The sequence below is a fragment of the Corapipo altera genome, unplaced genomic scaffold (assembly GCF_003945725.1).
Source record: "Corapipo altera isolate COAL_440 unplaced genomic scaffold, ASM394572v1 181, whole genome shotgun sequence".
Classification (NCBI taxonomy): Eukaryota; Metazoa; Chordata; class Aves; order Passeriformes; family Pipridae; genus Corapipo; species Corapipo altera.
The window spans coordinates 822,707-836,775 of record NW_020884999.1 but is presented as its reverse complement, the minus strand read 5'-3'; the positions used below and the strand labels follow the sequence as shown (position 1 = coordinate 836,775).

Genomic DNA, 14,069 nt, shown 5'->3' with positions numbered 1-14,069 from the left:
ATTCTCAGTTGGAAGTTCCTCGGCGAGGGGCGGCTTGGAAAGGCAAAAGAACCTCATCCCAAAACCTGCTTAGGAATTAAACATTCCTGAAATCCTCTTACTGTAAGGTACTTGCTACTCTTAAAGGCCAACAAAGCATTCAAGTCTCGTTGAGGAAATGAGTGTTCTTGGAAGTTTGTCGGTGTAAAGTGTTCATGATGCTGAGGCCAGTGAAACATTCCCGACCACCTTTGATGCCTCAAGTGGCAACAGATCTCTTGTGAGGAGGTTTCTGCATTCTGTAGTGTTTGTTTGCTGCTGTACAGAGTCTCTCAATTGTTCCAGGAGGTTGGTGAGGTGCTTCAGGCAGCATTTGATGCTCCTAATTTATATGGGCTGAAGTCAGAGATTGAATGGCTTTGATTCTGCCAATGTTGTTTAAACGTGAACTAGACAAAACTGTTCCAGAAAAGATGAAGTATTCTGTTACCATAAAACTGTATTAAGCATGGCCTAAATATTAGGTGTTTGTTCTGTGTAGTATGTTCCATCAACTATTTATTCCTAGTGCTTTAAACTCCAAATTGAACACCCATTGAAATGGAGTCATTGGGCAGATGTTCCTTTCATCGATACAGGCTGAGAGATTCTATATCAGAGGTTTAGGATACAATTTTGCTAACAGGTAAAACAATGTAAATATGTACGAATTCTATTTGTTGCACATAACTTTTTTGGTATAAAAAAAAAAAATAATAAATGTAGAAATTACCTGTGGACGTCTTGCTGCAATCATTCTTATGCTGCATTCATGCAGTCCAAACATAAGAGCTTGAATGAACCCAATCAGAGGCCTTTTTGGACTCAGTCTGAGCCTTAGAAACTGTTTTTAACGTCAGTACTGTAATTCTGTTTCTAGAAATGTACTAAGTTGTGGGGGTTTTTTTCAAAGACATTGTGTGTGTTAGGAGTAGTTTAAAGCACTTGATTCCCCACAGATCCCAGTTTATAGAATTCCTGCAGCTTCATCACATTGTGTGCACTGGGTGTGTAGAGGCTGAGCAGCGTTGACTTGAGGCTTTAATTGTTTACAGTTCTTTAAGCAACCCGAAAAACAAAACCTAACATTCAGTGTGTGATCTTTATCACTTCCTGCTTTATTGGTTCTGTGGGTCTGCTTGAACTCAATCCCACAAGATCACAAAGGATCTGGAAAATGCTGTGTGTGTTCCTGGATTTGGGGGGCTGAGGGTTGGGTAGGAGGGCTTGGGTTTATGATTGCACAGAGCTGGTCAGAACAAGCAGGAACTGAGCCAAAATGTGTGCTTTTCATACATTAAACTCTGCATCTGTTGTGTTGGTCTGAATGAAGTTAAAATTTCCTCTTCTGCAGCTGCCAGCCCCGTGTTACCACAGGGATCTGAGCCCTGGTTTGTAATGGGTGAACAGTGTTTTGGTATGTCCTGTCTGGTGAAACGGGGAAGAAAATGATTTTCTTCTTTAAATAATGATGTCTGGAGATGGAGAAGTTGAGATGACTTTCAAACACTGGTAGTGGGCTTAAATATGGTAATTGTTTCTACCATGGTACGTTTGAACAAGTGTCTTTTTACTGTGCATAGACTTTTATATTCTGGGGCTTTAGTTATATAGAAGATCTAGACCTAACATGGTGTGAGGAATGTCAATAGTGTGTTGTTTCTTTTCCCTTAAAAACTTCGTAATTGTTTTGAAGTCTGCAGCAAACATCTGTGCCCTCATTCTGCCTGTGGCAGGGTGGAAGGTGGGGTTGATTCCTAATGTACCACCTCTAAAGGAAAGAGAATTTGGCCACCACAAAACATAAGAGCAAATATTTTCTTTATATTGTCAGATTTTGGTCACTTCCTGAGCCACTAACACAGGAAAGCGTTGGAAAAGGGAGTCATAGCAACAGTTTCACACGGAATCTGTGAATCATTAAAACTACCTAATTGTACCAACTTCCTAAATTCACTGGGCAGCCTCCAGTTTTGTCATTCTGCTCCCTGTGATGCTGCTCTTGGGACAACCCTGGGATGTTGCTGTAAGATGTGTGCAGACCAAGTGTTCTGAGCTCCTCTGTGAGCGTTGCTGTGATCTGTGACAGTCTAGAGCCAGGCCTTTAGAGTCCCCCAAGACTGGTGTGCAGCCCCAAAGGGACGTTATTACATCATTGTGCTGTCTGAGGCAGCACGTTAATTTACACATGGCCCTACCCCAGACTACTTCAGGCCACTACCAGAAAGGTTTAGAACAAACTTGCCCTCTTAGACTGCTGTTGCTGTAGTCCATGGTGACAGTTTAATATGAAGGAAGCCCTTCCGTGCTGGAAGGTAAAACTGCATCGAATAGTGACAGTTTTGGTACTGTGAGTAAAATAAATAGTTTTATTAAAGTTCAGTTGATGTAGTACCTGCCTATCTAACATATTCCACCTTGCTGCTGTAGTATGAATTCCATACTGTGTTGGGAGTATGTTGGGTGTCCTCATAGTGGTTCTGAATGCTGTGAATGCTCAGGAGTTCTCACACACACGTCCTGTCAGGCAGGAGAAGCTGCATAAACTCTGCTCCTCTGTGGACAATTTGCTGTGATCTGAGTAGTGTAACTGTTAGGGGAGTATAACTGGAAAACCTCATTTGCATTAGGGGGATGTGATGTTCACTTACAGTAACTTAGATTTATTTTTTTTTTAAGTCTTCAGCATTGATTTGTGTCATGTAATATTTGTGTTGGGGTTTTTTGCCATAAACAGATACCTCAGTCAGGATCTCTAACTTCAGCTCCTTGAAACTCTGAATATTTGTTTTACTCTCTGGAAACAGGAAGCCTCCAGACATGGCTAAGCAGAGGAAACCAGTGTTTCTGATCTGCTTCACATCATAGTAACTCCTTCAGGTGGACTAGAAATCGCATTAGACTTGCAAGACTTGAGTCAGGCACAAAAGTTATTTAAACAGAAATTTAATAACAAGTTCAGCGTAATACCCTTTGATTTCATTTTAAAAAGAGGGCATGTGATGTTATTACAGGAGGAAGACAGCTTGATTCATTTGCAATCTTCCAGTATCTTTCTCTAAGAACAAATGCAGCTGCTTTGGGCTGTCGCTGGCGGGTAAATATTCCTTTCTTGTTCCCCAAAACACGTGTGGTCCCTGTAGAGGTTATAAAATAAAGCAAGGATATATAACATGCTCTGATATGCCCTACTTGAACTGTTACAGTGTATGTACTAAATCAGGTTAGGAGGAAGAGACCTATGCACTTTCTTCTCCACACAGTCAAGTACAACGGGGAACTTGGCTGATGTAACTTGTGTCACCTTGGCACAATTAATTGATGTCACAGAGCAATACAGCTGCAATTCAGTGTATTTACAGCTGGTAAATTGATGACACTTAATTTGGGTGTGCCCATTAACTTGAGCAGTATTATATTTACAATAGATATTCCTGCCACTGGTTCCACCTTGAAATTTGATGGTTGGAAAATGTTGATGACTATTTGACTGTCCTGTCCTTTAGTGGTGTCTGTCCTTTTAGCCTATTTTAGTTCTCATAGGAAAGTAGAAAAGAGGATTGCAGCACAGAGAGAGACTGGAACTGCATCTGTGTATGTGAACTTGTCTACATTTTCTCCATCCTCCTGTTTGAAGCTGATACTGCACTGACTGAGCTTTCTACTGCCTGTATTGGTGCTCTCTGGATCATTCTTAGTGGTTTTCTCTGCCTGCAGTCAACACTGACTGTTCACCCCTGAGCTCACTGCAGGTGGCACAAGCAGAAGTGGTTCCTTACCAGGTCCCCTGAGCTGTAATTGTTTAATTTCACTGTGACTGCACTGTAGATTAATGCCCAGTACTTTGTGACTGCACTTCTCATTTATTAATGGTGGATGGAGTGTCACGATAGACAGTTGTCTGCCAGTGTGGCATCTGCTCCTCTGTTGCTAAACCTCTACCAAGTTAATGATGCATTATTTAGGGTGCTCTGTTGCTAAGGTCAGCTGTAGATTAAATAGGAAGTGAGACACATCTTGATAGCTGAATGAGCTCTGAATTGAGGGTGGCCAAGAAACAGGAGCAATCTGGGTCTGCTCACAAGCTTCCCTTGCTCTGCCCTAGTGCACTATCCCGTGTTCTGGGGATCATCTCTGCAGGAGCTCATGCTGGAGAGAGGATGCATTAAGTATAGGCAGGACCTTCCCTCTTCCCTCTTGGCTCTGGTCATGCTGGATTTTGTCACAGGAACCAGCAGTGCTCTGTCTTGGTAAACAGAGGGCCCTTTGTTCTACCCTACAGCCCAGTATTGTTTGTGTGGCATAAACCAGGGAGGATGGAGAGTTGTTTGGAGCACAAATAGAAGCTTACCTTGATTAGTCATGAAATCAGCAAAATTCCATATGAGCTCCCCAATCACATACTCCTTCCTCTTCTTGTCAAAAACAGCGTGGTACTCCTTTAGCATGGCCTTCTGGTACTCCTCACTGAACATGAGGGGTGGATCCTACAGCCAGGGAAAAAAGGTGGCCTTGAGTGCAGGTGACAGTTAATCCCAGCAAAGGCACTTCCCATTACTGGGGACCTGCTTCCTGAAGACAAACTGAGTGGTTGCTTGGTCTTTTCATTGCTGCTGTATTAACAATGGCTGTGGAGTGACAGCTGGCAACTACTGACATTGCAAGGGGCCACACACATAACCTACAAACAGAATTCCAGGTATTCCTAGGGAGAATTCCTAGTGGTCTTTGTCATGGCAGGGACTAGCAGTGCCACCCCCTTCTGTGTGTGACAGCACCACGACATCACCATCCAGTGCTGCATCTTCCAATTCAAGCATTTTCCACAACTGCCAAAGTACAGATTTCAGAGTGCTCAGTGCTCTCAGTCAAAGCTGAGAACTCCTCTTTAGGTAGACTCTAACCTCTGCTAGTGGCAAAGCTCATTGATTTTGGTGGAGCAGGATTACAATCCTGGAGTCTTCCAGGCACTGACAGCTGCTGCATCTCAAAACAAAGGCAGGCTCAGGGCCCATCTCTGCCAATTAAATTGTGCTGCCCTGTAAGAGCAGCAGAGCTGTTTCCACCTGGGACATCTACAACACTTACACTGTGGAGTCCAGGAACCGAGTCTGCTCCGTATTCACTCTGGATAATGGGCTTTTGGTAGGTTTTATACCAGTTCTCAAACTGTGCTGTGAGTTGTAGTGGAATCACTTCCAGATGGCCTGGGTCGTGGTACCAGGAGAAGTAGCTATTTACACAAATCACATCCACATAGGGAGCCTACAAAGAAAACAAGGTGAGAGTGTTTTGTCACAGAGCTCAACGTAGTCAACCTTCTCTCATAAAGCTAAATCCTCCTTTGGGTTCATTTAATGGAATTCAGGTTTATTACTTGTAGAATGAAGTCTTTTTCCCCATTACTCAGGCCCTCCAAACATATCTTTCCCAGGGGAAAAAAAAAAAAAAAGGCAGGATAAATTTAATAAGCTAATAGCATATTAATTTGGCATTTTTCTTACAGCCTTAGGAAGTCACAGCAAAGAGTTAGACAAGATCAGCCCATTTCATCTCAGGTTTGTTAGAAGCTTTTCTTTCCAAGATGTCTCTGGCTTGCAGGTACATTTAGATGTACTTTTTGAGTATTGGAATGTGATAACCAAGTCAGTGGTCAAATATTTTAGCAAGCAGCTAAATTTGTGCATCGATGGTGCAATACTAAGACTGAGCATTCTGCAAGTTCTATGCCATTTCTACCACATGGACAGTATGAAAAAAGGGCACAAAAGCCCACTAAAGATAAAGTGATGTTGTATGTAACTTGTTCAATGTTCTCTTAACATGTTTTGTAATAAAAGAAAAAAAAGTTCTAATATCACATCGGTGTATGAGCTCTGTTCTTTGGCTTTGTTTTCCTGTGCTCAGGGTGGTCAGAGCATCTCACAGGGACAGGATACTGGAGCTGGTGTGCAAGTGCCTGATTCAACAGCAATATCCAAGAGCAGATCCCTGCTGGGCTCCTTCAAAACTGAGGCCATCAGGTGATTTTTTTTTCCTGGGGCGGGCAGGAACAGACCTTGGAGTTACAGACTGGTAACTGCAGAACAGCTTAGAAGCAACACAAAGTGTAACCTGTAGCACAGACATGTGGTAGGTAGTACCAGGTACCTCCAGACTCACCTGCTCCAAGTGTTTGTGCTACAGCAGTGACAAGCATTATAAAGCCACCTTGAAAAATTAAAAATTACACAGGAACTACCCTGGAAACAAATGTATGTGTTTAAATTCCTTGGTTCATGCTATGGCCAAAGGGACAGACATCCAAGAAAAATACCTCTTGGCTATTTATCCAGCTCTAGGGCTTTAATTATGAAGCTGGAAGAGCTTTTTAGATTATCCAACACAAATAGACATCTGCCAAAGAAGATCTACAGCAGTTTAAAGCAGGAATTAAAGCAAAGCTTCCTTCCTTTAGACTTCCACAAGGGTTGTTAGTGTTTTAAAGAGGTTTAAGCTTTGGCTTAATTGCAAGTGAAAATCCTGAGCATTTGTAAACACAATCAATGGGAATAGCAAAGCATGACAATATTAATGGAATCCAGGGGTATAATCCTGCACACAAAGAACTGTTCTCTCTTACAGATACTTTTTTTTCCAGCAGGACTACAACTACAGGACAAGGTGCTTTGTACTAGAAACAAAACCATAAGTTTTCTTCTGCCTTTCACTGTTAAATATCTCCAGTAAATCTGGGGAGGTGGGGGGGGAAGGACTGTAAAGCAAGGGACAAGAAGAGGAAATTTAATGTATGAATTTAAAAAAATAAAAAAGGCTAGAAAATAAAGTAAACTTACACCACGATCAAGGGCGTAATTAGCCTCTGTCACAAAGGTTACTGGTCTGGAGGGATCCAGAGCTTTAGTGTGAGCTATCACTGTCCTGTTAGCAAACAGTAAAACAGAGTTCAACAGCAGCATGGAGAAGCACAGCCCCATTTCCCCAGGCTCTCTGTCCTTCCACCCCGCCTCGAGCTGGTTTTTGATTTAGCAGCCAGTATTTTTAATTAAATAAAGAGATGATCTGTCACATATTGGTTGCTGTCCCACCTGAAGAAGAGCAGAGTGGAAGCACACCAAGCACAGGCACCTGAATTTGTCTGTTGGTGCCAGCAGCTTAGGAGTTGGAGAAGGGACAGCGAGTTTGAGGACAAAACTGCAGAAAGGGTAATGGGAAGTTTGTAAACAGCTCTTGGGGTGTGTTCCTGCAGAAGCATGAGGCCCTATCCCTGTGCCAGAGCAGGCAGAGGTTGGCTGCTTTTGAGGAAACACTGAGTTGAGGGAGATGAGACAGAAGGGGAGGGTCAAGCCCTGCTGCAACCCCAGCGTGGCAGGAGGGTGGTGGATCATTCTGATGAATTAAACTTCACAGTTATCTCTTAAAGCACCTACAGCTACAAGGGATGGTCTGCTACCCCACTGCAGAGCTGCCTCTTGGCTACCCAAAGCTTAAATCTCTTTAAAAATAAAACCAAAGGGTCTGTAGGGACTTGAAGCAGTGGCTTTGAAGTGGGGTGTCACAGTCTCCTGCAGAACAAGTAACTGGCACTGACTGAAGACTTCGTCTTAGAATGAAAAGCCAATTATTTTACAGCTTTGCCATAATTCTCAAAGAATTTACCACTTCCAGTGGTAACAAGGAATATTCTGTTGCCATCAGGTCTGATTTTGCTTTATCCTTAGCTCAAGAAGAGATGCTCAGACCACATGGATTCCTGGTAATTTTGCAGAACCTTACTGGTTCAAAACCAACAGGTTGAGACAGTTGAGCATCGGTTCCACACATGCAGCAGTTACACTTTCAGTTTTCATCTGCACATATGGCTTCAGGGTTCCCAAAAAACGCCTGCCCTCTCTTTAACTGCTTCTCTGTGCCATCCCAAAGGAAGAAGATGCATCATCTGCCAACATTCAGACCTCAGCTCTGTACAAGGAGATGCACTTACTTAAAGTAGAAGCCTGCTGGGGGCAGCTCCGAGGCCGGCTCGTTGGCCACCGACCACATCACAACTGAGGGCCTGTTCTTATCCCTGCGGATCAGCTCCTCCATCACAGCCAGGTGGTGGTGCAAGGACTTGTTCCCAAAGCTCTCGCTTAAAGACAAGAGGTGAGACCCAGTGAGGTGAGGGTGTAAAATCCATCCCCCCTTGCCTTTCCCTGTGAAAACTCTGGGGTGCACAAGCCCAGCTGAGCCTTGACACTGAGTATGGCTCGTGCCCTACTTCCCCAAAGGTCTCTGCACAGTTCAGGGCCGTGGTTTGGGCTCATTAATTGAGCCATGTGGCAAAATGCCCCTGGGTTGCCCAACCCCTCCAGGCACACGTGGCGCAATGGGGTGATTTCTAAATAGAGCAAAGTACTCCCGTTATCGGGACAACAACGGGAGGGGACAGTTCTGAGGTGGCTCAGAGAGGCAGAGAGGAACAAGGGCAGGGTGTGCTGAGCGGTTCCTTACGGCAGTTTGATGCCCACCCCCGGGCACTCATCGATGACCACGATGCCGTAGGCGTCGCACAGGTCCATGATCTCCTCGGCGTAGGGGTAGTGGCTGGTGCGGAACGAGTTTGCCCCCAGCCAGCGCAGCAGGTTGAAGTCCTTCATAATCAGGGCCCAGTCAAGGCCTTTGCCACGGATCTGGGGGGAGAGAGAGATCACTCCCTGTCCCACTGCTGGGCTGGGGCTTCTCCCCACGTGTTAGCCAAGCACCACGGCTTCCCTGCGGGATCCATCTCCAGCACTGCCAGGGGCCGGGAATCCGAGAGCAGCTATCACAGTCAGAGGGGTTTGGGTAGGAAGGAACCTTAAAGACCATCCTATTCCACCCCCTGCCATGGGCAAGGACACCTTCCACTATCCCAGGTTGCTCCAAGCCCCGTTCAACCCAGCCTTGGACACTTCCAGGGCTGGGGCAGCCACAGCTTCTCTTGGCAACCTGTGCCAGGGCCTCACCACCCTCACAGTGACCTGCTCCAGTGCCCCACCACCCCTACTGCTGACTGTATGTCAGCATGTCTGACTGGAAGCCACAGCTGGAGATGGCTTAGTGTCTCCACCAGCACACCCCAGGCCCATCCATGCACCCTGAGGGATGTTGGGACTATGGCAGGACTGGGCATCGCGTCCCCTTAGTGCCGGTAAAAGTTCACCCCTGGCAGCTCCCAGCCTGGGAGAAAGGTGTGAGGAAACAGCCCCTTGGAGGGGAGGGGAGGCAGGCAGGTGAGGTGAGGGGCCCGTGGGTGCCCACACTCACATCTGAATCCTCGTGCTTGTTGACGCCGTGGAAGTAGAAGGGCCTGCCGTTGATGAGGAACTGGGTGCTGGTGACGTGGACGGTGCGGATGCCGACCGGGAGCATGTACACGTCCTCCAGCAACACCCCCTCCACCTGCGCCTGCATTTTCACCTGGATTGCCAAGGAGGAAGGTAAGTGATGTGCTGGGGTTTCACAGGGACGCCCTGTGCTCCCTCCCCTCTGTCTGGGAGAGCTATTTTGACCTCCCGTCTGCTTCCCAGCTGAACTCTTGCAGAGTAGAAAGAAAGCTGACTGCGTGGCAAAGCCTGTGGAAGAGGTTGGCAGCCTGCTCCTCAGAGACTCTGCTCTCAACTTGCAGGGCATCTCCTCCCCTGTATGGTCTCAAATGGGATGGACTGGGCCCTAAAGGTGAAGCACCTCAGAGCACATGTGTGCACTCCAGACATGCCCTTCTCACTGCCAGACCTTTCAGTTCAGCACCCAGGGAGCTGCCAAAGCTTGATTTGATTACTGCCTAATTAGCAATGCCACACTGGTCACATGAACAGGAGCTGTGAGAGAAGAGAAGATGGTCCATACAGCAGTTCCTGAACACAATTAGACAGAGGGAACACACAGAAAGGAAGAAATGCCACTTTACCTCTAAGGAGTAAAGGTATCCAGGGTTCTCATGCATCAGGTAAGGCCACCAAAGATTTGGGTTCAGGACTTTGAGTTCTCCCTCTGGCCCATCTCCTGTAGCAACCACTTTTCCCTCCTGGTCACGTAAACTCAGGGACAAGGAATAGGCTGTGCTGCCAACAACTGACACCTTGTACTGCACCATTGCTGGTTCAAAGGAAACAAAAGACTATCAGAGACTGACACAGCAGGGGGAATACTTGTATCACATGCTGGGGGCTTTTCACATACAACAGCATTAAAAATGAGGGAGATGTAGAACAACAACAGTGGCATGAATCGAGTGTAAGAAGCAGGACCTGCCTGTCTTGTGGTCCAGAATTTTCCAACAAGGTTTGTGTATCACACAACTCTCACTTAGAGATAATCCTGCTCTAAGTGGCAGGAAGACTGCTCCTACTGAGACATTCTACTTTGAGAAACACCTGATCGTCCCTTGACTTTAACTTGCAACAACTTCTTGGTTTTGTTATTGTTTCTGAATGCTTTACCACATTCTTGCAGCTGCTGAGCTGTGCAATAGGCCAGCTCAGGTTCAAGAGAAAGCCACTAGGAAACAAATTCACTCAGGCTTTTGCAGGATATTCTCTATGCTGCCCTTGTCATCTCCATTTGGAGCCTGAGGTAGCTGCTGTAATTGTTCTGGACCTACCAACATGCTCTGATGAAGTAGTTGTCACAGTAATATCATCTATGTAGGCAGAAGGAGTGGTGTAAAGCACAACCGGGCGATGGATTCCAGCATAATTAAAGAAATCAAACCTGGTGTTCTGCACAAAATAGTTCTTGGGATACCTGAGTGAGCAAGACAAGGAGAAATGGCTACATTATGCTTCATTACACAAGAACTGAAGGCAGCATATGGATGCTGGCAATGCAAAATAGTCAAGTAATCACAGCTGCTGGCTGGTAAAATAGTCTTTACAACAGGGTGGATCTGTCTTTCAGTGGTGCTACTGCTGCTACACTAAAGGATTCTGCCAGCTAACAAACATCTAGAGCCCAAAGAGTTTGATCCTTCAGGATAGCAGGTACTTGCAGTTTCCAGCTGAATTCAAGATTCTCAAATGTGCCATTGATTCAGCTTGACAAATCACTTAATCTCAGCTCCCTGTGTATAAAAGAGATGCAATAACTCAGTGCTGATTTCTTGTAGCACCAAAGCTTAAACTCCTCCCTGCTCGACTGCTGAATTTCAGCATAAATACAATCCTGTGCTTTTGTGAGTTGCTTGGAGGGTTTCATGGACCAGCAGCTGAATAAATTCCCACTGCCCCATCCCTGGGATTAGCCCAGCAGTGCAGCACCTTGGCAACTCACCTTGTTTTGTCAGTCATGTACTGGATGGACCCCGGGGGCAGAGTGTGGGGTGTCAGGGTGTTGTTGAGCGCGACAGTGACGCGGCAGAGGGTCCCTGGGCTGCCCTGGACAATGCTGCTGATATCAGCTTCAAAAGGGAGGTGTCCCCCTTCATGCTCCACCACTTGCACCCCGTTGACCCACTGCAAGAGAAGACACCCAAAAAAATGGAGTTATTGGGGTTTTGTGGCAAGCAAAGCGCAGAGAAGGGAAGGAGCCCAGCAAAGGGCAGTCGGGATCCCCAGCAACACTGAACCTTTTTCTGGGCTCTTGATCCTCAAAGGATCAATCCAGAAGCCCTTCCTTTGCCAGGAGGTAGGTCTGGTTTACCTACAAATGTCACTGAGACACAGTTTAGCGAGGAAATATTTAGGAACTAGTCCTGATATTGGAGCAAAGAGAAACTGGAAATCACGGCCAAGTTCTTGGCCGGGGGAAAACAGGCAAGAGCGAAGAAAACAGCAAAGGGATACAAAATCTAGGCAGAGATGCCATGAGCCCAATTCCAGTGCAGCACAATTTTGGGAGCACACGGACAATCTCACGTACCACGATTGAGTAGTAGTGGGCACTCCCAAAACGCAGCACCACCCTGGTGCTGGGGGAGTCCTGCAGCCAGCGGGCAGGGAGCAGCACCTCCTTCTCATACCAGACCCAGCCGATGTAGTTCTCCAGGCTGGGGTCCTGGGTCATGTCGTTGAAGCTGGCGGGCACTGGCATGTCAATCACAGGGCCGGTCTGGCAGGAATTTCATGGAAAGGGAAGGAACAGATCATTTAAAAAGAGAAATTTTACTGCTGGAGGCGTCCCCTACCACGACAGCCTTACAATCCCTTTGCCAAGGGGGAAATAACTTGGGAAAACCTGTTTAGAAACTGGTGTGGTCTGTCACAGGTCCTACACACGTCCTGATTAGCAGCAGGCACGGGAATGTGCCTGTTCCTGCAGGAAACAGCTGCTCATATCTTTTCCCCTCCTGATGTACAATGAAGTGCTTTCGCTAATGGCTCTGGTGTCATGGAATCAGAGAGGTGAGGGGGGGGGAAAAAACCCCACCCAGGTTGTTGTTTTAGCCCAGAGTTTCCCACAGCCCATATTCTTTCCTGCACAGCTCCAGCTGTTGGGTGAGCAATGCAGGGGTTGTAGGGGTGCTGCTTGTCAGGCTAAGAGCTGTAGTAAAAGGGTGGCAAGACTAATGGATATTTTGGGACAGATTCCTCAGGGAAGGTTCGTGGAGACTGTTTGGAATGAGTTCAGCCTTTCTCAGCCCCTGAAAGCAACAGAAATTCAATGGAATCACTTCACTTGCTTGTTTTAAGGTAAGGGTGAGAGGGAGGCAGTGTCACAACACACTGAACATCGAGGCGCTATTGCCAAGCAGAGCTGCTCATTTTTAGCACCTGCTGAGCTCATGATGTTGCACAAACAAGTGCTGCAGCAGCTTCCGCTTTCCTGAGGAAGCCTTTCCATGGAAAGGGGAACAAGGAAGGTGCAGTTGCCCAGGGTGAGCATCATGTGCAGGGCTGACTCAGCACCAGCACTGCAGAGAACTCGGTGCCTTTATCAGACACTAGAAAATCCCAGAGGGAAAATCCTTGGATGGTGAAGCGGATTTTCTAGTATTTGATGCAGGACATCCTTTGACTGGGATGGCCAGAACAAGTGCCTCCTTCTAGGAGATTCTCTGATGTTTAAAGCAGGTTAAGTGTACATGTCTAAGCCTCACTTTGTGGGGGAATAGTTCAGGACTCCTCTCCCCTGGCTGGCACTTTTTGCAATAACTTCCAGCAGCACAGTGTCTTTCAGCTCTTCTCCCCTTCCTCAATTTGGCCAAAAATTTAGCCAAAAATAGTAATTATGAATGAGTTATACACTTTATGCACAGAATACATAACTTCTTTCTTTTAGGTAATGGTCTTAATTTCCTAACAGATTTCAGTTACACTAAAACTTTGCTTATCAGCACTCTGCAACTTCGAAATAAGTAATTCCAGTGCCCTTTCCAGGCATGTTTCTGTTTATTCTGAGCTGCTGACGGGCAGGTCAATGCTGTGCAAGGCCAGCCTGGCTCCTGCAGCACAGGGCAGCTGAAGGTGGCTGGAGTTCATTCAAACAGTTCCTGGCCTCACAGCAGCTGCGGGATCATCAGAAGGATCACCAGAGGCTGCTGCTAATTAGGACCTGCCTTAAGAATAACCTCTGCCCGACCCTAACCGAGCTCAGAGCGGGGGACGAAGGGCAGCGGCTCCGCAAGCCCGGCGGGGAAGGAAGGGAGAAAGGAAGGAAGGAAAGGGGAAAACGGTGCTGTCGGGGCGGGATGAAGCCTGGTTTGGAGGGGTCCTGCACCTCGACCCCCGGGATGTCCCCCCGCTCCGCCGTCCCCGTTACCTGCCGGAGCGGCTGCCGGTACCAGCGCTGCGCGAACCCGGCGTCCCTGCCCGGAGACAAGTCGGCGCGGAAGCTCCAGAGGCCGCCGAGCTCCTTGCGCTCGCGGGAGGGGGTGTCCCGGGGCTGCAGCATCCCGGGCAGCGCCGCCGCCCGCCCCGGGAGCAGCGGCAGCAGCAGGAGCAGCGGGAACAGCCCGGCCACGCTCCCGCCCGGCGCCGCCGCCGCCATCTTGGGTGTGGGCAGAGCCCGGCCGGGGGCGGGGCCAAGGGGCGGGGCCGATCCCGGTCCCGATCCCAGTCCTGATCCCGATCCTGATCCCGATCCCGGTCCCG

At 47.4% G+C, this 14,069-nt stretch overlaps 1 protein-coding gene and 1 long non-coding RNA gene across 2 annotated transcripts; one reads left to right on the top strand and one right to left on the bottom strand.

The window, feature by feature from the left end:
* Positions 1–2,948: 2,948 nt before the first annotated feature.
* On the bottom strand, positions 2,949–13,981 carry GUSB (glucuronidase beta). The gene is made up of 12 exons (XM_027666818.1): positions 13,738–13,981; positions 11,899–12,087; positions 11,311–11,492; positions 10,643–10,785; positions 9,950–10,137; positions 9,307–9,459; positions 8,512–8,690; positions 8,003–8,149; positions 6,855–6,939; positions 5,107–5,283; positions 4,370–4,505; positions 2,949–3,155 (listed from the first exon to the last, which is right to left on the bottom strand). Exons 1-12 carry the CDS (start codon positions 13,963–13,965, stop codon positions 2,998–3,000), a joined length of 1,965 nt encoding a protein of 654 aa, XP_027522619.1. The 5' UTR covers positions 13,966–13,981; the 3' UTR covers positions 2,949–2,997.
* Positions 5,282–9,445, top strand: LOC113958520. The gene is made up of 4 exons (XR_003531542.1): positions 5,282–5,576; positions 5,926–6,041; positions 7,942–8,163; positions 9,344–9,445. It is a non-coding gene; the product is annotated as an uncharacterized LOC113958520 (long non-coding RNA).
* Positions 13,982–14,069: the final 88 nt, after the last annotated feature.